The 22,466-nt window shown below is 42.9% G+C and overlaps 1 protein-coding gene across 4 annotated transcripts in view; it reads right to left on the bottom strand.

Annotated features, from left to right (window-relative positions):
* PLEKHA5 (pleckstrin homology domain containing A5) overlaps nucleotides 1–22,466 on the bottom strand; it is a 304,813-nt gene that overhangs the window by 150,571 nt on the left and 131,776 nt on the right. The window contains exon 1 of one of the 4 annotated variants that reach the window (XM_044992758.1): nucleotides 19,933–20,002. The exons of the other annotated variants lie outside the window; for them this stretch is intronic. Within the exon in view, the coding sequence (XP_044848693.1) occupies nucleotides 19,933–19,952 (20 nt within the window). The 5' untranslated portion in view covers nucleotides 19,953–20,002. Of the gene's footprint in view, nucleotides 1–19,932; nucleotides 20,003–22,466 lie in introns of those variants that run through there. 4 annotated transcript variants of the gene reach the window in all.

The raw sequence follows: 22,466 nt of genomic DNA, 5'->3' as shown, positions 1-22,466 counted from the left end.
TCTGGGTGGTATCCCACAGTGCACCACTGTGACCGCTCTGGACAGCAATCTGAACTCTGATGCACTGGCCAGATACACAGGAAAAGCCCCGCGAACTTTTGAAATTCATTTCCTGCTTCCCCAGCGTGGAGAGCTCATCAGCACAGGTGACCACGCACAGCTCATCTGCACAGGTAACAATGCAGTCTCCTGAGAATCGAAAAAGAGCTCCAGCATGGACTGCACGGGAGGTACTGGATCTGATCGCTATATGGGGAGAGGATTCAGTGCTAACAGAACTGCGTTCCAAAAGACGAAATGAAAAAGTATTTGAAAGAATTTCAAAGTCTATGACGGATAAAGGCCACAGCAGGGACTCAGTGCAGTGCAGAGTGAAAGTTAAGGAGCTCAGACAAGCCTACCAACCAGAAAACCAAAGAAGACAACGGAAGGTCCGGTGCAGGGCCAAAAACATGCCGCTTCTACGCTGAGCTGCATGCAATTTTAGGGGGCTGCGCCACAACTACCCCACCCCTGTCCGTGGATTCCGAGGTGGGGGTTGTAATCTCTGCCATGGCTGAGGATTATGCGGACGGGGAAGATGAGGAGGAGGAAGAGGACGACGAGATTGCAGAGAGCACACAGCACTCCGGTAGCCCCAACAGCCAGGAGCTTTTTCTGACCCAGACGGAATTACTCTCCCTGCCCTCCCAAGCCAATGAAGCCATGGAAGGGACCTCTGGTGAGTGTACCTTTACAAATATCAAGCATTGCTTTTTAAGCAAGCGTTTTTTAAGGATTGATTTTCCCTGAGGACTTGGGATGCATTCACAGATAGTATAGTCACTTAGAAAAGTTTGTTATGTCTGGGGATTGAGCGGAAATCCTCCAGAGACATCTCGATGAAGCGCTCCTGGAGGTACTCCAGAAGCCTTTGCAGAAGGTTTCTGGGCAAGGCAGCCTTGTTCCGTCCACCATGGTAGGACACTTTACCACGCCATGCATGTAGCAAGTAATCAGGTATCACTGCATGGCAAAGCATAGCTGCGTATGGTCCCGGTCATTGCTGGCATTCAAGAAGCATCCGTTCTTTATCTCGCTGTGTTATCCTCAGCAAAGTGATATCGTTCAGGGTAACCTGGCTGAAAATCAGGAATTTAATTAAGGGGACACAGAGATGGCCATTTTCCTACTGGGTTTGTGGACTGCAGCAGCTTAAAAAAAATCCTTTCCTGCACGTAGCCAAGTGGGGGGAGGGAAGGAGTGAAATACCAATGATCTTTTTCGCGTTTGGTCAGCGGGGATCTTCCCAGCTAACAGCCACGCAGTTGGAGGGGGAGGGGGGAAGGATGGTGATTAGCAGTGAGCTTGCATGGTATCAGCCATGCGTTGGGGGGAGGGGTAAATCACTGGAGAAGCCGAAAGACAGTGGCTTACCATGGCCGCATGCAAGCTGAATTCTGATGCCCGGACCTGTGTCTGTGAGATCTGTAACACCAGAGCTGCAGGCACTCAGTATTAAGATGAAAAATGCGACCTTGTAGTGAAATCACATGTGCTATGTAAGGTGAATAGTGCTGTTCACTGACAAAGAGTATAACCATTGTTCTGTAAAATGTATCTTTTTAAATACTTCTCTCTCTCATGCAGCTGCAAATTTTTCAAGCCTCCCTACTCCATCCCAAAGGCTAGCCCAGATAAGGCGGAGGAAAAAGAAGACGCGAGATGAAATGTTCTCGGATATTATGGAAGTTACCCGCAAGGAAAGAGCTCATCTGAATGAGTGGAAGGAGGTGGTATCAAATTACAGGAAAGATGCCAGTGAACGTGAGGACAGGAGGGACAGCCGAGATGAGAGGTGGCGGCAAGATGATCAGCGGTGGCGGGATGCAACTTTGGGGCTGCTGCGTGATCAAACTGACATGCTCCAGCGTCTGGTGGAGCTTCAGGAACGGCAGCAGGATCACAGAGTGCCGCTGCAGCCCCTGTATAACCACCCTCACCCCTCACCATGTTCCACATCCTCCTCACCCAGACGTGTAAGAACGCGTGGGGGGAGGCTCCGTGCACCCGCCCACTCCACCCCCGCGGACAGCCCAACCAGAAGGCTGTCATTACTGTGAATTTTTTTTAGTGGGCTTCTCCATCCCTCCTATCCTCCTCCCAAACCACACCCTCAGTTCTCTCCCTCTTTTTATAATGAATTAATAAAGAACACATGATTTTTAAACTATAGTGACTTTATTTGCATAAGTAAGCTGTACTCGAAGGGGGAGGGTGAGTTGCTTACAGGGAATGAGTCAATCAAGGGGGGTGGGTTTCATCAACAAACACAGCAGTCACACCGTACCCTGGCCAGTGATGAAGCTCGTTTTCAAAGCTTCTCTGATGCGCACCGCTTCCTGGTGTGCTCTTCTAATCTCCCTGGTGTCTGGCTGTGCGTAATCAGCGGCCAGGTGATTTGCCTCCGCCTCCCACCCCGCCATAAAGGTCTCCCTCTTACTCTCACAGAGATTATGGAGAACACAGCAAGCAGCAATAACAAAGGGGACATTGGTTTGGCTGAGGTCTGAGCGAGTCAGTAATGTGCGCCAGTGCACCTTTAAACGGCTAAATGCACATTCCACCACCATTCTGCACTTGCTCAGCCTGTAGTTGAACAGCTCCTGACCACTGTCCAGGCTGCCTGTGTATGACTTCATGAGCCATGGCATCAAGGGGTAGGCTGGGTCCCCCAGGATAACGACAGGCATTTCAACATCCCCAACTGTTATTTTCTGGTCTGGGAAGTAATTCCCTTGCTGCAGCCGTTTAAACAGAGTAGTGCTTCTGAAGACGCGAGCATCATGAACCCTCCCTGGCCATCCCACGTGGATGTTGGTGAAACGTCCCTTGTGATCCACCAGTGCTTGCAGCACCATTGAAAAGTACCCCTTCCGGTTTACGTACTGGGTGCCCTGGTGCTCCGGTGCCAAGATAGGGATATGAGTTCCATCTATCGCCCCCCCACAGTTAGGGAATCCCAGTGCAGCAAAGCAATCCACTATGGCCTGCACATTTCCCAGAGTCACAACCTTTCGTAGCAGCAGCTTAATGATTGCTTTGGCTACTTGCATCACAGCAGCCCCCACAGTAGATTTTCCAACTCCAAATTGATTCCCGACTGACCGGTAGCTGTCTGGCGTTGCAAGCTTCCAGAGGGCTATTGCCACTCACTTCTCCACTGTGAGGGCTGCTCTCATCTTGGTATTATGGCGTTTCAGGACAGGGAAAAGCAAGTCACAAAGTTCCATGAAAGTGCCCTTACGCATGCGAAAGTTTCGCAGCCACTGCGAATCATCCCACACCTGCAACACAATGCGGTCCCACCAGTCTGTGCTTGTTTCCCGGGCCCAAAATCGGCGTTCAATGGATAGAATCTGCCCCATTACCATTAGGATCTCCAAAGCACAGGGGCCCGCGGTTTGAGTGAATTCTGTGTCCATGTCCTCATCACTGTCATCGCCGCACTGCCGTATCCGACTCCTCCTCGCCTGGGTTTGAAGGTCCTGGTTCACCATATACTGCATGAGAGTGCGCGAGGTGTTTAAAACATCCATGATTGCAGTATTGAGCTGAGCAGGGTCCATGCTTGCTGTGTTATGGCATCTGCACAGTTCACAAAGCAAAAAAGGCGTGAAACAGTTGTCTGCTGCTTTCAGGGAGGGAGGGGTGAGGCTGTACCCAGAACCACCCGCGACAATGATTTTTGCCCCATCAGGCACTGGGATCTCAACCCAGAATTCCAAGGGGCGGGGGAGGCTGCGGGAACTATGGGATAGCTGCGGAATAGCTACCCACAGTGCAACGCTCCAGAAATCGACGCTAGCCTCAGTCCGTGGACGCACACCACCGAATTAATCTGCTTAGTGTGGCCGCGTGCACTCGATTTTATACGATCTGTTTTACTAAAACAGTTTATGTAAATTCGGAATAATCCCGTAGTGTAGACGTACCCTGGAATAGAGCAATTCAGTCAGAAGTAGCAAGAGAGATCAAAAGATCAGGGCTGGGACATTTGGTTTTGGGCTCTCTTTAATAAAACACATTTGTTTGATTTCACTGCCCTACAAGAAATGGAGCTCAGCCAGAACTCTCACAGTGAAATCTGGCTTTCTCCCATTGAAACTAAAACTAAATGCTACTTCAGTGCTTCTCTAGAGACTTACCTTCGCACATATTATATGTTACTAACACTAGAGCCTTCTTATATGCTCATTTCTAATAAAACTAACAAAGCAAAAGTTGAGTAATACTTCACTGGAAAAATACTAACAAACAAAAACATGATGTTATGAACTAAAAGCCATATCTTAATTTAAAAAGACACTTTATTTTAATAAAGGAGTAGTTATATCAAGACAAGTAGCCTAACAAATATTAAGGGGGAAGAGTAAATGTGAAGACTGATTTACCAAGCTCTTGATTTATTAACCAAATCCTTATTTAGCAAATGTAATTCATGTGTCAAATTATTTATTCAGCAATACTCACTTTAAGAAATTTCCTTATTTTGCAAGAAAAGCAAAATTATGTATTGTTTCTACCACCACTTACTTACATTTAAAAACTGCAAACAAATTCCAGAAAAAGTTATGGGGCAGATGCATCCCTGCTCTCTTTATAAATGCATTAGGTTTCTGCACAGACATAAAATTAAACTGGAGACAAGCAGAGCAAGTCTGATCAAGCTCTGTTCTACTTCTGTACTGTTGTTTCAGATCTGAACAGGAAAAAAGTATGTCAGCAATTTCAGCCTCATTTTTGCTTTCCAGCCTAAAAAGAACTTTTCATTTCTAACTGAAATAAATGCAGGAACGTATGGTTACCTAATAGAAAGTTATTTGAATTTGGAAAAAATATAAGTAAATGCAGCCCCTATGTATAATTGTTAGCAAGGATGTGGTCTGTGGTTGTTCAACTCCTTCCATTTTACTAAAAATGCAATGCCACATGGCATAGTAAATAGCACATGCAAGCATTTTCCAGTCGGTACTCAAATACCCGTTTATTATGAGCCTTTTTTCAATTAAGGGGTTTTGAACAATAAATTTGGGAACCATATTGCATGGCTGCACTAGAAAACAGATGAATATCAAAAGTTTTACTGTCAGACAAAGTAAAAAAAGACAATCCATGCTTCCAACGTGTGTGCACACTGCCACTCACTTTAAACTGTGAAAAACATCAGTGTTTGGAATTAATTTGTTTCCCTTCATGCATCCACATATTTTAGTATGCGTGCACACCAAATTTTTCCATTTGTTTGGCAGACAATGACAACTTATTTTAGGGCTGCTGCTGTCACCACTCTTGACCTAGCAAAAATATATTTCCTAGGGGCCTATTCTCCTGATGCTTTTAAAAAAAATTAATTCAAAACAGGATTGCCAACATACAAAAAGATTGTTTCCCTCTTACTGTTGTCCAGTTGCCTTCCTATTTCATTTTTACATAGATCATTGTTCTCAGTTCTTTCACTATACTTAATACTTGTTCTCAAAGATCGTTCTAGAAAGCATATGATTGCTTCTGCTGCATCCAGTACTTTTGAAATTGCAAGCTTTCATTTCTACAAGACCTTTCTTAATCAAAAAGCCAATTTAAATCTGCCTGAAAGTCAGGAATTTAATATAAACAGAAAACTCCTGCTACTAACCTGATGTTATTAATACATTCTTATTAAATATTTACCCAACATTTATTCTAAAATTATCATGTATCATGCTGTCTGGAGGGGCTCACAACCCTGAGTGTCTATTTTGGGACAGACTGTCATGAGCAGGGCAGATACCCCGAAATGATAGTATGTCCTATAGCGGGGGTTCTTAACCCTTTTTCTTTGAGTTCCCCTCACTCCAAATGCTATAAAAAATCCATGGCCCACCTGTACCACAACTGCTTTTTCTGCATATCCAGTAGATTAAAAGCTGTATTAAATGGATTGTTATACAGTTAAACACACACTATAGATAGATTAGATAGATAGATAAAAGACAAGATAAAATTATATTAATTATTAGATTAAACTAATTTTTTTTTAATTTTCTCAGTGTGAAACTTGTTGCTGGTGCTAATCAACAATCCTGTCAAGAAGTGGGAGTATCTTTGACAAGCACACATGCATGTCATGGTCAATATTCATCTTGGTTCAGTACTTTGTTTTCATTGATGTCATGGCAGAAAATCCGGCTTCACAGTAGTAGGTGGTATCGAAGACGATCAAAACTTTCAGCGCTGAAGAAGCAGCAGTGCTGTATTCATCAGAATACTCACACCAAAATGTTTCCAGCACCATTTCTTTGAACCTGGTTCTGAGGGAGCTGTCTGATGAAATGTCAATGAGCTCTTCTAACAGTTTTGATGGGACAAGGGATGGAAATTTTGCTTCTCACTGAAGGAGTTTGTAGTCCACATGTATAGACTTTTGTTCTGTTGTGAGTTCAGGAATATAAGCATTAAATCTGTTAAGCAGACCAGACAGATACGCTGCTAGCAGATGTTTAATTACATTGATGTCAGTATTTCGTTCCTGAATGAAAGAACGTAAGAGCTCAAAATATATCAGTAGTGCCCTGACAGACACGAACTTTCCAGAGTTGTAGTTTTCTTTTGAATGCCTCAATTCTTTCACGCTGGGCAATAAAATTAGTGTTCCTGCCTTTCACAGTTTTATTCAGCTTATTCATGTCACTGAATATGTCGACAAGGTAACCCAGCTTTGTCAGCCACACATCATCTTTCAGCACTTCTGCTGCAAGTTCAAGGTTCTTATTAGTTAAGAAAGTACAGAAAACTTTTCCTTGAGATTAAATAAACGGGAAAGCATTCTGCCTCAGGATAGCCATTTCACCTCTGTATGCATGAGCAAGGAATGGTGCTCTGTACTCACCTCCTCAGAAAGTGCAGCAAAACACCTGGAGTTTGTTGTTCTGGATTTAATAAAATTAACCAGTGTTACCGCTGTGTTTACGGCTTTTATTTTTTGCACAAAACCAGAATGCTTTCTAAGTCATTGTGGCTCCATCAGTGCAGACCCCAATGCAATTAGTCCAGCTGATTTCTACTGAAATCATAAAACCATCTGACAGTTTGAAAATGCCATCCGACTTTGTTGTTGTCTTCAGCTCTTCGCAAACCAAACAGTCTTCCTTTATTTCCTTATTCCACACATAAGGAACATAGGCAAGTAAATGGGAAATTTTCGAAATGTCTATGGATTCATATAGTTGTATAGCAAAATCATTGTCACGCAGCCAATCAATACACTGAGAAACTATCTTCAGACGTAGAAATGATCTGTCATTTGAAAGTGCCATTTGACATTAGTATTTTTGTCAGTGCTTTGGTCTTCTCCTCTCCAAACACTTCCTTTATTATTTCAACAGAAGGCATTAACAAAGTCTCAGCAACTGTGTGTGTGGTTTTTTTTTGTTTTAGCAATTTTCTGTGCCCCTATGTAAAATGATCTTAAGTGTTTTTACCCACAGTAGTTGTAGATTTCATTACTGCTTTAGTACCAAGCAGCTCCTTGGCCTTTTGCTCAAAAAATGAACAGTGCTTATCCTTATAGATTTCATTCTTTGTAATTAAATGTCTATAATTTGGAGGGTTTCAAACATTCCTTAGACAGTACTTATGCACAAATTACACACTGAGGTTGAGGTAGATCTCTACTTCCATAACAACTAAAACCAAAATTCAGATCGCTGTCTTCATATTTCCTAAATTTTGCAAGGTTAATAATAGCTTTCTGTTTTTTACTCATGCCATCTCCTCAGTATTCTTCTGCTCTTATGGTGGTGGAACTTGAAGGAAGGTCGGTATCTCTGATCTCTGGGTTTTGTTGTTTTGAAGCTGATGGCTGAATTAAAATGTTATCTGTAACTGATATGTATTGTTTACGTTTACACCAATTTTCCCTGTGCTGTGTAACTTGTCCTTCTCCCCCTGAAATAGCTCCTTTCCACCCAGTAAATAGAGCTGCGGCAAAACCTGCAAGGCTGGCGTTAGACTCACTGGGCTCAGGGCAGAAACCAAGGAGTGGGCTCTCACATGCCAGGTCTCTTGGAGCAGAACAAGCATTGGGCCAGGAGACATTGAGGCTGACCTACCGGCTGGGAGGCCCACACCCCAATGGTTGACTCGTAAGTCTGAGCCTGACATCCTGAGAATGAAGCCATGGCATAGGCTTTGGCTTCTGCCCAGTGGGGGAAGGGGCTTCAGCCCGCAGGAGGCACCACGGATCTGGGCTTCAGCTCCCAGCTCTTGCTTCAGCACTCCGGCTCCCTGCTTAAGCCTGTGGGGCACTGTGGTTCATGACTTTACCCCACAGTGGCACCAGCACTGTGGCAGCAGGCTTTACCCCTGGGGGGCACTTGGGCTCTGTGATGCCAGCCCCATGGCAGCAATGGGGTTCGGAGCTTTACCCACACAGCTCCCAGCCCCACGATGCCACCTTGGATCAGGGCTTCAATACTGCAGCTCCCAGCTGCCACCCCACGATACCACCAGGGCTCAGCGTTGCAGTTCCCAGCTTCAGCCCTGCGGTGGCACCGGGGTTCAGGGTTGCAGCTACTAGCAGCACCAGGGCTCGGGGATTCAGCCCCACAGCTCATGACTACAGCCCACGGCTACACCAGGGTTCAGGGCTTCAGCCCCATTGCGACACAGGGGCTCAGGGATTCAGTCCTACAGTTCCCGGCTTCAACCCCACAGGTACACTGGGGCTTGGGCTTCAACCCCTCAGCTCCTGGCTACTGTCATTAATTGTCTGATCCTCTCAGTTTCCCACTACTGTGAAAATTTAAATTGATAAAAATAGAAAATGCTTAAAAGTAAACAGACATTCTCCATCAAAATTATAAAACAAAAAAATCAAATTCTGCCAAGCCTATAAATAGTACATAGTAAATTCATTATCTCACCCAGAGAAAAAAGTTGTTTAACCACTGGCAATACTCAGTTCCCTAAATCACTATGTGCTTTGCATTACCAGTTAAGTCTGTCTGAAGAAAGAGAGTAATTATTAGAGTATCTAAACTTCTCATTTTATCAGTACAGAAGATACAAAACATTCTTAGGTCCTAAACCTGCGAACAAAATATGCTTAAAATATTCATGTACCAAACAACCTGGAAGTGTCAAAGGGCCCAACCTAGCAATCAGTGACTGAAAACAGAAACCTGGGGACAGTCAACTGTAGAGGTGAACAAAGGAATATGCACAAATATTCCAGGTTTGTCCTTTTTAAAAAAAAACCCACTAATTCACTGATGCAAAGCCCTATTGTAAAATTTGTTGCAATAGTGCAAAATGAGTTACTTGCACTGTAAGCACTTAGAGCTATGTGCGGGAATTGACTGGCACAATTATTCTGGAATAGGTATTCCACAATGGAAAAATTTATGTCTTAACTGAAAATTTCTGTTCTTACAGTAATGAGGACTACAAATCCATGACAAAGTCTCTGCTTTCCATGCAGTGTTGGAGGTAGACCAAACCTATCAATTGGTGGCAGGCGAGGTGTGGCTCCAACTCTGAGAAACCACCAGTTGAGATACTTCCACAGCCTAGGAAAACCAACTACTCCATGTAAGGATAATTAAGCATTAAGACTAAACAGAACAATCTTCCTGCATAGAAAGAAATTAAATGAGCAACAAACTGAATGTAATATAAAATATCTTTATCCAATTAACTGCCCATGCAGGGTGGCTTAGATCTATGGACCTCATTACTTGAAGAAAGGACATTTTTAGGTAAGACATGAATAAATTTTCCAGTTCTTACCTGTAACAAGGGCCACAGACCCACGACATTGGGATTTTCAAAGTAGTGTCCACTGGAGAAGGGGAGAGGAGGGGCACTATATACAGTTACGTACAGATGTGGAAGGGAATAACCTCTTCCTAGTAGTTACTGGGATATTACAGCTTGGAGCACCCATTTACCAAAGGCAGCATAAGGTGATGCCTGAACATCCAACCTGTATAATTTTGAAGAAGGTCTGAACACATGACAAAGAAGCAGATTTACAGATGAGCCTTCTGGCAACACAGTTTTGCTTATTGTCTAGCTGTTCATGAAGTGCCACCGTTCTACAGAGTAAGTTCTGATATTGGAAGGAGGAGTTATGCTTTTTTACTTGTACGTTTGATATCTTAACCATCTGGAAATGGAGAATTCCAAAGCCTTCTTTCCCTGACACTAGATAAAGTATTTGTCCTTCTAAATGAGCTGTAAGGTGAACATATACTTGGAGAGCTCTGCTGACATTGAAAGTATGCCACTATTTCTCTTTTAGGTGCAACAGAGCTGGGCAAAAGGACGGAAAGACAATTTCCTATACTTTGTGGAGCACTAGTTAGTCTTTGGCATGAAGACTGGGTCAAGTCAGAATACCACTTTTTCTTTATGTAAGTTGCAGAACTGAGATTCTAGGAAAGAAGCGCCTAACTCCACAAATGCAAACTAACATGATTGCTATCAAAAAGGTCATCTTAATGGTTCAGAAGTAATGAGACACCACGAGTGGTTCAAATGGAGAGCCTGTAATGGCACTGAGAACCAGATAAGTTCATTTAAAAGAACTCTGTGCACTTTGGGAGAATGTAGAAAAGATGCTGCTTTAAAAAGGCCACAACACTGGACATTTCTATAACATGAAATCTGCCTCTTGCCTGCTACTCTGGAGAGTCTGAACTGCCAGGCCTAGCCAAAGTCCATTTAAGAAATTCACGAATTTGTACTACCAATGCAGATATAAGGTGAGACACTTATCCTGGTATCAGTGGGAAAATCTCAAGCAGGCCCCTGAATACAGAGGAGTTAAGATTTATTTTTGGGAGCTAAAATTGTGGATATTAGCGCTCTGAATATTCTCGTTGGCTTACGAAGCTCTCTTCAAGAGCCATGCATCCCCTCCCACACCCCAATCTCAAATTTTGTGAGCATTCATGGCCCACCATACAATTTCTATTCCCCGATGTGGCCGCTATTGCCTCGTCTGGGAAGGAAGATGAAGAAGCCCCCATGGGTACAGATTCCTCCTGACCTTTCAATTCATGGGGTTGCTCCCCAAGTGATGCCGTCTGCGTGGTGCTGGCCGCAGTGCTGGGTTGGGCATCGGACTCCAATTCTTTTGGAGGTTCCCTTACTATCGAGGAAGATGGGGGCCCCCACCCGTCCGAGGCAACGGACAGGGATCTGGAGCTTGACGCCGGGCTTGATGGTATGCCCAGGGGGTCCAGAATGGCCATTACATGGGAGCCTGCCATTGAGGAGGGCAGGGCACCATAGGGACCTGGTGTGTCCCCTCACACTGAGAACAATGCCGGCTCCACCTGGTGATATACGACTCTGACACCGAGAACGAGTCCGACGTTGAGGACCACAGGGGTGCCGGGCAGAAAGAGAGGAGGACTGCAGAGAGGGGGATCATTGCCAAAGCATGGCCAGTTTGCCCTTAGAGAGAACCGGCCCTTTGTGCGGTTCCGGTGCCAGAGACTGCTGGGCCGTCATCTCTATAAGGTCCCTTGTGGCATCAAATGTGTCCTGGGTAGATGGCATATCCAACTCCCCCATCTGGCTCTCCCACACTCAGGGAGTCCAACTGGACCAGACTCAATGGTTCCACCCGTGCGGTCAGAGTCAATGGTGTCAGTTTCGCCTGAGCAGGAGCTGAGTGTCCTGGCATGACACACACACTGCAAGCCCAATCATGCTCCACTGCTCTAACTGTTGGTGAATGCCCCACTCTCGGCTCTTCTTTGCTTCTTATGCGCCGGTGCTGCGAGGCCGCTGAAGTTGTCTTCAGTGCCGGAAAGTGTTGGTGCCACAACTCCCTGGATGCCGGCACTACAGCCTCCCTTACTGAGGCTGGTGTGCTCCACGCCAAAGTGCAGGGTTTTGGCACCGACACGGGCTGTGCAGGCTTCTGACAGGATCCACAGGGTTTAAAGCCTTCAGACCGAGGCATGGCCCAGTCCCTGAAGGGGAGAGCGTGTGGGGTAGGGAGGTACCCCTCAAAAAAGACTTAATTACTAAGTAACTACACTAAAAACTAACAATACTATGCTAATAAAACTATTTACAAAACAAAGAAAGGGAATGCCAGGGAATTGCTTACCTGAGGCAAGAGAAAAAGGAACTAAAGAGGCGACGGGTTGTCAGGGACTATGGGCTTGGCTACACTTACAAATTTGCAGCGCTGCAGCAGGGTGTGAAAACACACCCTCTCCAGCGCTGCAAACTGCGGCGCTGCAAAGCGCCAGTGTGGTCAAAGCCCCAGCGCCGGGAGCGCGGCTCCCAGCGCTGTCTGTTATTCCCCACAGGGAGGTGGAGTACGGACAGCGCTGGGAGAGCTCTCTCCCAGCGCTGGCACTTTGACTACACTTAGCGCTTCAAAGCGCTACCGTGGCAGCGCTTTGAAGTGCTAAGTGTAGCCACAGCCTATATACACCACCATAAATGCACCACTCTAGGGGCTCCACAGCCAACCCAACGGGTACCGCTAGGGGAAAACCCTTCTGACAACTTTGCATGTGGCACATGCATAACTACTTGGAACTGACATCAGCAATCACTTGAAGAGCTTCATGTTTCAAGTAGGAGGCAAAAAGATCTACTGCTGGGGACCAAATTCCTTTACCAGTAGATGAAAATACCTCTGGGTATAGTCCCCATTACGGATCAGTGTGCAGAGGCAGGCTTCCCACCTGTCCTGACACCGTGGACTGCACTGCGCCCCGGAAGTTGCCATCTGCAAGTCCAGCTCCTAGGTGAAGGCACGCAAGCAGCTCCACATAGTTCTTGCCCACAGGCTCCCCACCCCCACCCCTGCTCCCATTGGCTGGTTCCCGGCCAATGGGAGCACGGAGCTGGATCTGCTGGACGCTTCCAGGGGCGCAGCAGGGTGTGGGAACAGGTAGGGACTAGCCTGTCTTAGCTCTACAGCACCGCCGACAGGACTTTTAACAGTGCTGTGCTGACCAGAGCCGCCACGACCAGAGCCGCCACGACCCAGTTCCTTCCATTCCGTGACCCAGTTCTGGATTGCAACCCAGAATTTGAAAATCACTGGCTTAGATTGTATTAAACTGATTTTCACAGACCTGTGACTCTGCAGCATCTTTTTAAGCTGGGTAACATGTATGACTTACTCTGGATGAGGCTTTGGATAAGAGGGTCACATAGGAAAGGGTAGACACAGATGCCCTCATGTCTGAGGGCTGCTATTAAACACTACCAAAACTTTTGTAAACACTTAGCAGTCCTGTTGCTAAACCAAAGGGCCTGAAATAGTACTGCAGTGCTCCCAGAGCAAAGCTTAGAAAGCACCTGTGAGATTGATGAACTGGGATATGGAGATAGGCATCCTTCAAGTCTACTGATGTGATACAGTCCCTTTCACTGACGGCAGCTAGTGTGAATTTTAAGGTCTCCACCCTGAGTTTTGATTTCTTCATGAATCTGTTGGGATATCTGCAGTAGAGAACTACTCTATAGCCTTCTGATTTTTTTTCTACGAACTATATGGAGTAAAGGCCTTGTTTCCTCTGTGGAAAGGGACAGGATCTATTGTTCCCATTCTCAGAAGATCTAAGATGGCTGTCTGCATGCCCTGATTTCTCCTCTTCCTCAGGGAGGCCTTCCCCCACCCCTTTCTTTAAAATTTTGCTCTGCAACAGGGAGGTGACAGTCTGCCTGCCTGCAACTCAAGAGGCAGATGATACTTGTACTGGCAGTTTCTCAGAACTGGGGCCAACCTCTTCTGCTACTAATTGACAAGTTTGGTCTGCCTTAAAGGCTGCATAGAGCAGAAACTCAACATCATGGCTCTGTGGACCTCATTACAAATAAAAGCTATTCCAAAATAACTCCCCTCTATGAGCACACTATTCAGAAATTTTTAAAAAGTGACTTTATTCCAGAATACTTACTTTATTTTGAGTAATTATTTCAAAATAAAATTATTCGAGAACACATTGTCCACATGGGGGTTACTTTAGAATAGATAAATTATATCATCGCAGCTATAGAGGAATGGGCAATCTGAAATTACTGTGCTTGTCAACTTCTCCCTGTATAGACAAAGTGTTAGTATCATACTGGTGAAGTCACTTATGTTAGAGCAGCACATCAACACTAGCGGTTTGTTCTGGTGTTAACTACGTATGTGAAAAACATTCCAGCTTAGACAAGACTTCAGTATGAAGTCACTTACATAATACCAGAGTTTAATTTCTTTATGGATGTATAAAAGCAGTAAGGTAACAGGGATAAAAGGAAACTTCGACAGTGTGGACCACTTAGAGTCTGTATCTGTCAAAGTGCATACGTTTTAGAAAACAAAAGCATGGCAGTGACCTGGTTGCTGCATTTCCACATGTTGGGAAGCTTAATTCTTGCTAAATTCTTAAAGAACTGCATACAATTTGTGTCAAAACTAGTTTTAAGTTTTGTCAAAACTGGTTTTATTAGAGATCTAAGCAATTAGTAACTTGCTTGCAACAGGAAAATTTAACTACAGTTTACCATATGTTGCATTACTCATTTCACCACTAGAAAACATGCACAGACGGAAAAGATTTATGAATCACTAACTTTCCCTAGGGACAAATGAAGACCACCTTGCCTCAGTTTTTTCTTCCTGATTGCAGAAATATTCTTTGGGAAGAACCGATGTTAGGCTGCTCTTGGAGACTGTCGCTCTACTAAAACTTCTGTAAACACACACCGTCCCACAGTTAAACCAAAGGGCCTGTATTGGTGGTAGTGTGCTCCCAGAGCAAAGTTTAGAAAGCATCTGTGAGACTGCTGAACTGGGATATGGAAATAGCCATCCTTCAAGTCTATTGATGTCATGCAGTCCAACTTTTAGTTGTTGCAGTGCTTCCCAATCACCTTATTAAATTTCTTTGGTAAGAAACAACTCTTGGGCCTGGTCTACACGGGGGAAGGGGGAGGAGAATAGTGTAGCTGAAGTCGATGTATCTTAGGTCAACCTACCTCCCTGCGCGGGATCGATGGCCACGGCTCCCCAGTCAACTCCGCTTATGCCTCTCGTCCTGGTGAAGTTCCAGAGTTGATGGGGAGCACATTCGGGGATCGATTTATCGCATCTCATCTAGACGCGATAAATTAATCTCCGATAGATCGATCACTACCCACCGATCCAGCGGGTAGTGTGAACGTACCCTTGGTATCACTGGGATTCCAGGCACTACAAGGCAGCAACAATAATGGGAGTGTTACTACGACAGACCAGACCTATGCAGTTGCTGGCGTTTTAACCTCTGGCTTCTATAGACCTGCTCTGATCAGTGACATGACAGGACGCTTAAAATACTGCATCTATACTACAGCTACCACTAGTGGGAAGTTGTAAGAAAATAAGTCTTAGTGCAGCCTTTGGAACCAATTTCTTACCATCCTATTAGGACTGTGACCATGCAACCAGTATTAAGGCATCATAAATAGCAGCAAACTTCAAAAAACAAACGTGCAATCTATCCCTCCACTCACAATCAGCAACTATTTATGGTTACCGATAACACTCTTACTTTTTTGTCCCATCCAAATCTCTCCAAACCAATGGAAAAAATAATCTTCTGGATTTTAAACCCTTAAAAGATGATCTGGAAAGGGAAGAAAACACTGGACTTGTGTCATTTTATGTTTGTTTATTTGATGTATAAAGAAAGGCCTGAAATCTTTTATAATTTAGTCACAAAATTCCTGCATAAAGGTGACCTCCAATTGAAAAAAATGGGTTTCTTCCCCCCTCTTGCTTCTTTGACGTATAAAGAAGGTCTGAAAGGATTTTTTTGTTTTGTTATTTAAAGTGGTTTCTTTTGTGCTTATCATCATTAGGAATTTAGGTCCTGTTGGGCTTTCACAATTTAAGAACTAGCAAAATGTTAATATCACAAAAGTAAAAAGAGTGAAAGTTGAGCAACTGACGAAGGCATTTTCAATGAGACTGCTTAAAAGCATGTTTTGTTTGTTAGCACAATGGTAAAGTAACATTTTGGAGAAATAGTATCTTTAATGAAGACCCAACATCCTCAGTATTTTAATTAAAGCATTGGAACATTTCGTTGTGAGCTCCAGAGACCTCTAACTGGTCTTCCAACATAACCAAGGAAGAACAAGCTTGACCATTGTATTTTTCCTTAAAAATATCACTACATGAAAAAATTAAAATACATTAAAAATTCAGGCTACGTTTATGCATTTTAAAGCAGAACAGCACAAGCCCAACTTAAAATTCTTTGTAGATTGCCTGTAATAAGAAAAAAAATCTCTTTGGTTTAGAATATTTTTAACTTGAACAAAACCTATCAGTATTGCCAGTCCATATGAGCAATATAAATCAGTGATATTTGAGGACTTCGTTGATGTTACATTAAAACTAGACTTAATATTTCTGTATGTATGTATTTCACAAAAATAAATGTTTTGAGTAACAAGGTAAAAAGTAGATTCCAGAAGACTAACACTAATAAAATATGCACAAAATAATTTTTTAAAAAATCTACAGCGGAATTAGACGTTATTGTAAACATCTTAAAAATTAGTGTGTTAACAGTTATGCCATTTTTTTAAAAATTCAGTATCAATTTAACTTCTATTTATAATCACTTTTCCTGTCTTTTACGGAAAAATAGCCATGTATTTAAACTGAACTTGTAAGGAGCTAGCAGAGGGATGTTCTGTTTACACCTTCATTTACTGCTAAGTTGACAGCAAGGTAAATAATTTGTTCAAAATTCGTAACTCTTAATGGAAACTTGCCAGCTAGCTCCTAAATTTTTACTTAGGAGATGCCATCTGAGTTTTTAACCAACAGAAAATAAAACACACTTATCACTACATAACAGCTGGAGAAAAAAATCTTTCTACCAAACTGGAAGCTTCACTTGCCTAAATATATTTTAGCAAATGGAAACATTTTAACAAACTTCTATTTGCCCAGCTCCAAAGAATGTGTGCACTTACTTTTGCAAGATCAAGAAAGATTACTTGTTTTTACTTTGCCCACGGTATCAAGGTATGAAAAATTCATGTTGGTATTTCAATATGGGAAAATTAAAACCCACGCTATCAAACTCAGAACTACTTAGATCTGCTTGCGTGTGCACAAAGTTCTTTCTTGTGAACATGTCTACAAATGCAACTTGTTTCTATATGCAAGTAGAGAGGAAATAATCAAAAATCCCATCAGGTGTTCACATCTCTGATTATCTACAAGTTCTATCATGCTTCCACACTGCACTGTGTTCATGAAGCACATGATTTCAACAAGGATCAAATTATTTTAATGCAATAGTGGTTTCAACAGAAGATGAAACATTCCTCATGAAAGAGTCATGCTGATACCACAACAGGTTCAATTGAATCACATAAAACTTAAAATCACTAAGAATACTTTAAAAGTCATTTGTCAAGTGAAGTACACTATTTTAATCCTTTAATATTCCCAGAAACAATTCCAGCAGTGATATTACATTAAAAATATCAGGGTGTTTCAATCAGTTAGATTTCTGAAGATTTAAAAGCATTTGCTCAGATTTATAAAAATAGTTTAGTAGTTGCTTTTCAGAGCCCACTTATATATTGCATCCTTTTTTTCTCATGAACAAGGCCGTTTCTACTGTAGGTGGTAGAAATAAAATGGCTGGATCATTAAATCCCAATCCCCCCATGCTCTGACTCAGATTCAAGAACAAATCCAAGACAAGTGACTCACTTAGCAGGTGAATAGAAACCTTAAATTTCACATTCACATTGTGTGATACAATTAGTCCTGCATAATAACTGTTTAAGAAAGCCTTTTCTGATCATTTCAAGTTGCTTTTCTTTTACTAGAAATTAGAGCAAAGTTATCTTTTCTAATTTAAGAGGAATACCGGTCTCTTCTCTCTTGTAAATAAAAGTAGCACAGCTGACATGCATGCAAAATACAAAGGGTGGGGGGGAGAGAAACACATCCAGTGCCCTGATAGCCAGTTAGCTTAGCACTGGGAACACTGCTTTGTTTTTGCATCTGACTTCTGTGAAAATTGATCTTATGACCTTTCAATGATTGAAATTAAAATAATTTGCTATCCTGTTACCACTTTATACAAAACTTGATGTCTACACCAAACTGATATTAAATTTCACTCCCCCCCACTTCATCTTCTATAACATTTAAGCAGCACCTCTCATATGGAAATATTTATAGCATTTATTGGGCAGAGACCAATCAGCAATAGAATAATCCAGTGGATTACCAAATTAAAAAGATAAACCAATATAAAAAAAACATGCAGCAGGAACATTTAAATTCATTCTAGAAAGCTTAACAAAAAAGATTACAAATGCACATATTTGTATCAGTGTATTAAAGAAATTACATATTTCCTTCAATTAATTATTTTTAGCTCTGCCTGGAAATTCACTGCAAGTGAAAACCGGAGCTATAAAAAAGGTTATTGAAATAGCAAGCAGTCAAATTATATCAAAACACTAACACGATACTAATTCTATAACAATACAGTATCACCAAGTATTATACCAGAAACAGTGAGTCAGTGATGGCACACATGAAGTGACACACACAGTCGGCTTCTGAAAGCTAAGAATATTACATTCATCTAGCTACATAAACAACTGATTTTGACATACATATTTGATCCTGAACCCTACTACTACTTTGCCGGAATCTAACATCTACAAAGATTAGTTTCATTACTCTCTAGGAACTCCAGAAAATTGGATTAGATGGGTTTAGGTTTATTTATCCTAAAAGACCTGATATCCTTATTGTGATAAATATGCAGGCTTTTTTTTCATAAAATATACCTGTTTATGTATTTATGTAGAATTTCCTGTCCTTAAAAAGAGAACGCTTAACAAGTTTTTAAAATAATTTTCTTAACATTTGAATCTGCTCAAGGGTTTTTAGAATGTAAAGTGTTGATAGCAAGCTACCATTAGAAGGCTTCCCTTCAAGGGTTTTGTCCATTGCCTGGAAAATGAAAGCAAGATATCCTATATTACCTTTGTAATAAGAAAAAAATCAGTTTGTATGACATAGGAATTTGTTAAATATACTTTAGATACCTCATGCCTGAAAAGCTGCAAATAAACATGCAGAGTTTGCCACATAATACAACATGGTACACTTTATGACAGATTTCACAGCTCAAAGTACAAGGTTTAAAAAGTATCTTTGCAGTCTCCATTGATATAGCTTATTTGAGAATGGATCAGATTTTCCTCTTCCGTTCTGTATATTTGTCACAAACACTCCTACTTCAACATATGTAATGTGTGTTAAAGGTAGTGCTAGGAACTGACCGTATATTATGTTCTGTGATACACCTGAAGCTACCTATTTTGCGGTATTCCTATTGTTGCACACTAATTTAAAAAATATGCGTGAAAACTCACAATGAGCTATACAACTAAACAGCAGTAATTGTATATTATATCTATGAAAATATTAAAACCACAGACAAGCACTCTGGATGGCTGCATTTTTCATATAAGTGATTTTGGCAGTAGTCATTTAAATTACTTTACATGCAGTATTCAAGTTTCCTCTAGTAGCAGTTCATTTAAAAAGAGATAGTAAAAGGTAAAAAAAAAGCAATATTGAAGTTATATTTAAAAATGCTAACCCTTCAAGGTATATACTCGTACCAATAGCAATCTGAAATAAGTAGCTATTGTTTCAAGTTCAAACCGAGTTCTCAACTTTTAACTTCTAATGTAGATTATACACTCTCTAAGGCACCTCAAATTCATTATATATCCAAATTCATATGAAGCAAAACTTGTTTTTCCCCAAGAAAGCAAAAAAAGCCCATCACTTACAGTCATTAGCTGATGAAATGTATACTAACCACAAGAATTACTCACCAGTCTTCAGGGAAATTCATTCTCTACCAGAAGCTTAAAACACAAACAACAAAAACAACACTTGGAAACGATGTGAGGCACAGCCCTTTTGTCTTTGAAGCTGCTCCCCAATGAGCACTGCACAGCCCTGACACTGAGAAAAAACATCCTCTAGCTGTCAAGGTTCCTAGCCTCACTAGAAAACTGATACCAGAGTGATGTCACACTGCTTCGCTAATGTTATTGCAGCTCCAAATCACTAACTCAGTTCTCTCCAATAAGAAATCGTTACCAATAAGTGTTATGAAACAAGATGTATTGAGCAATAAAAGCTATTTTCAACAAAAACTGAAACCAAGAGTATAGATTTTAAACATTACAGCTTGCAGAGGCAAAATACTGAAGTCCAATTAGTTTAAAAAACAGTGTCAAATTATGTTACACAAACAGCAAATCTTTTACTTTACTTTCACTTATGAGACTGGGTTTCTATATGCAGCTTGAATTGCTCATAAAATACTGACTCATTTTGAAATTTCATCCTATACTTAGGGATGCAAAGGAAGAAACTCACTGAATACAGTAACTATGTTTTGTATATTGCACTAAGCAGTGATTCATATTCCATTTTCCCCACAAAACGAGGCAATAAAGGTCTGAAATTTTTAATCAAAATACACCAACAGATTTTAGACTTTTCTTTAAAAAGAAATCACTCCTGAAAGTACACAGTTTTAGAAGATGTCAAATCACTCTAATAGCAATTACTATAAAACAAATTATTTCTCTGTAATAGGGTCAGCACCCACCTCTCACGAGCGCTCCCTTTTCTCTGGCCAATAGTGCCTGCAAATACAGTTGTTTCTCGGGGAGGCACCCACCTCTTGTGGATGTCCCCCTTCCTCTCTGTTAGGTGAGAGCCTGCTTTTCTTTTTTGATATTATATCAGGGTGGCACCTGCCTCTCGCAAGAGTGCACACCCCGCCCGGCTGCTAGCTCTCTCGGCCGGTCTTCGGCAGCTCAGCCCTCTGGCAGAGCTGCACAAACTGTCCCACCTTCCAAGGTATGCAGTCAAAGGTTTTTTTCGGCTCTGGGATGGGGCCAGAGCTCGAAGGCTTCTTCACCAAGGCACTGCCTTCTTTGACCACCCAGCCGAGGCCCTCTCGGTACCCTCAGCTGGTGTCCTTTTCAGCAACCCTCCCTGGGCTCAGTCTGCAACCAGACCCGCAGGGCCCATCACGGTACCTTTGCCTGGTCTGGCCAGGTGCTGGGCTCAGCCTGCCCGCACTGACCTTTTCATGGTCCTGCTGTTACTCTATCCAGCCAGCCAGGCACTTGGTCTTTGGTAGCCTTCCCTGGGCTCAGTTCTGCCTGGTGAGCTCTGCAGTGAGCAGCCCATGGCCTGCTGCTCGTCTAGCCAGCCAGGCACTCAGTCCTCCCTTGTCAAGCTCCACACAGCAACTGAAAGCTCTGCTCTGCTACTTGCCTTTTATCTGGTGCTTCTGGCCCCTTCTTGGTCACTCCAGCAGTCCCTTTGATTGGCTGCTCTTCTGCAGCCACTCTAGGCTGCCTGGAAGACTTCTTGCTGCTCTATTCTGGGGCAGAATGATGCAGGGCCATGAGGCTTCCACAGCAGGAGGCCTCTGGACCTAGTCCACCCTGCCACATGCTCAGGCCTGGTCTACACTACACGTTTAAACCGAATTTAGCAGCGTTAAACCAATTTAACTCTACACCCGTCCACACGAGGCCCTTTATATCGATATAAAGGGCTCTTTAAACCGGTTTCTGTACTCCTCCCCGATGAGAGGAGTAGCGCTGAAATCGGTATTGCCATGTCGGATTAGGGTTAGTGTGGCCGCAAATCAACGGTATTGGCCTCCGGGCGGTATCCCACAGTGCACCATTGTGACTGCTCTGGAAAGCAATCTGAACTCGGATGCACTGGCCAGGTAGACAGGAAAAGCCCTTTTGAATTTCATTTCCTGTTTGCCCAGCGTGGAGCTCTGATCAGCTTGGGTGGCGATGCAGTCCCAAATCCAAAAAGAGCTCCAGCATGGACTGTACGGGAGATACTGGATCTGATCACTGTATGGGGAGACGAATCTGTTGTATCAGAGCTCCGTTACAGGAGACGAAATGACAAAGCATTTGAAAAAACCTCCAGGCTATGATAGACAGAGGCCACAGCAGGGACTCAGCACAGTGCTGTGTGAGAAGTGTAACGGAAAGCCAAAGAATCAAATGGACGCTCATGGAGGGAGGGAGGTGGTATTGAGGACTCCAGCTATCCCACAGTCCCCGAAAAGCATTTGCATTCTTGGCTGGGCTCCAAATGCCTGAAGGGTCAAAAACATTTTCCCGGGTGTTTCAGGGTGTATGTCGTCAATTTACACCCTTCTCCCCTCCCCCCCCCGAAAGAAAAGGGAAAAAAATCATTTCTCGCCTTTTTTCAATGTCACCCTATGTCTACTGCATGCTGCTGGTAGATGGGGTGCTGCAGCGCTAAACAGCAGCATCCTCTCCCCTCCCCTCCCCTCCCTGGTGGCAGACGG

This window comes from Mauremys mutica, chromosome 1, assembly GCF_020497125.1.
Source record: "Mauremys mutica isolate MM-2020 ecotype Southern chromosome 1, ASM2049712v1, whole genome shotgun sequence".
NCBI lineage: Eukaryota > Metazoa > Chordata > Testudines > Geoemydidae > Mauremys > Mauremys mutica.
Note: the sequence above shows the minus strand (reverse complement) of the source record. Positions and strands in the feature narration are given on the sequence as shown.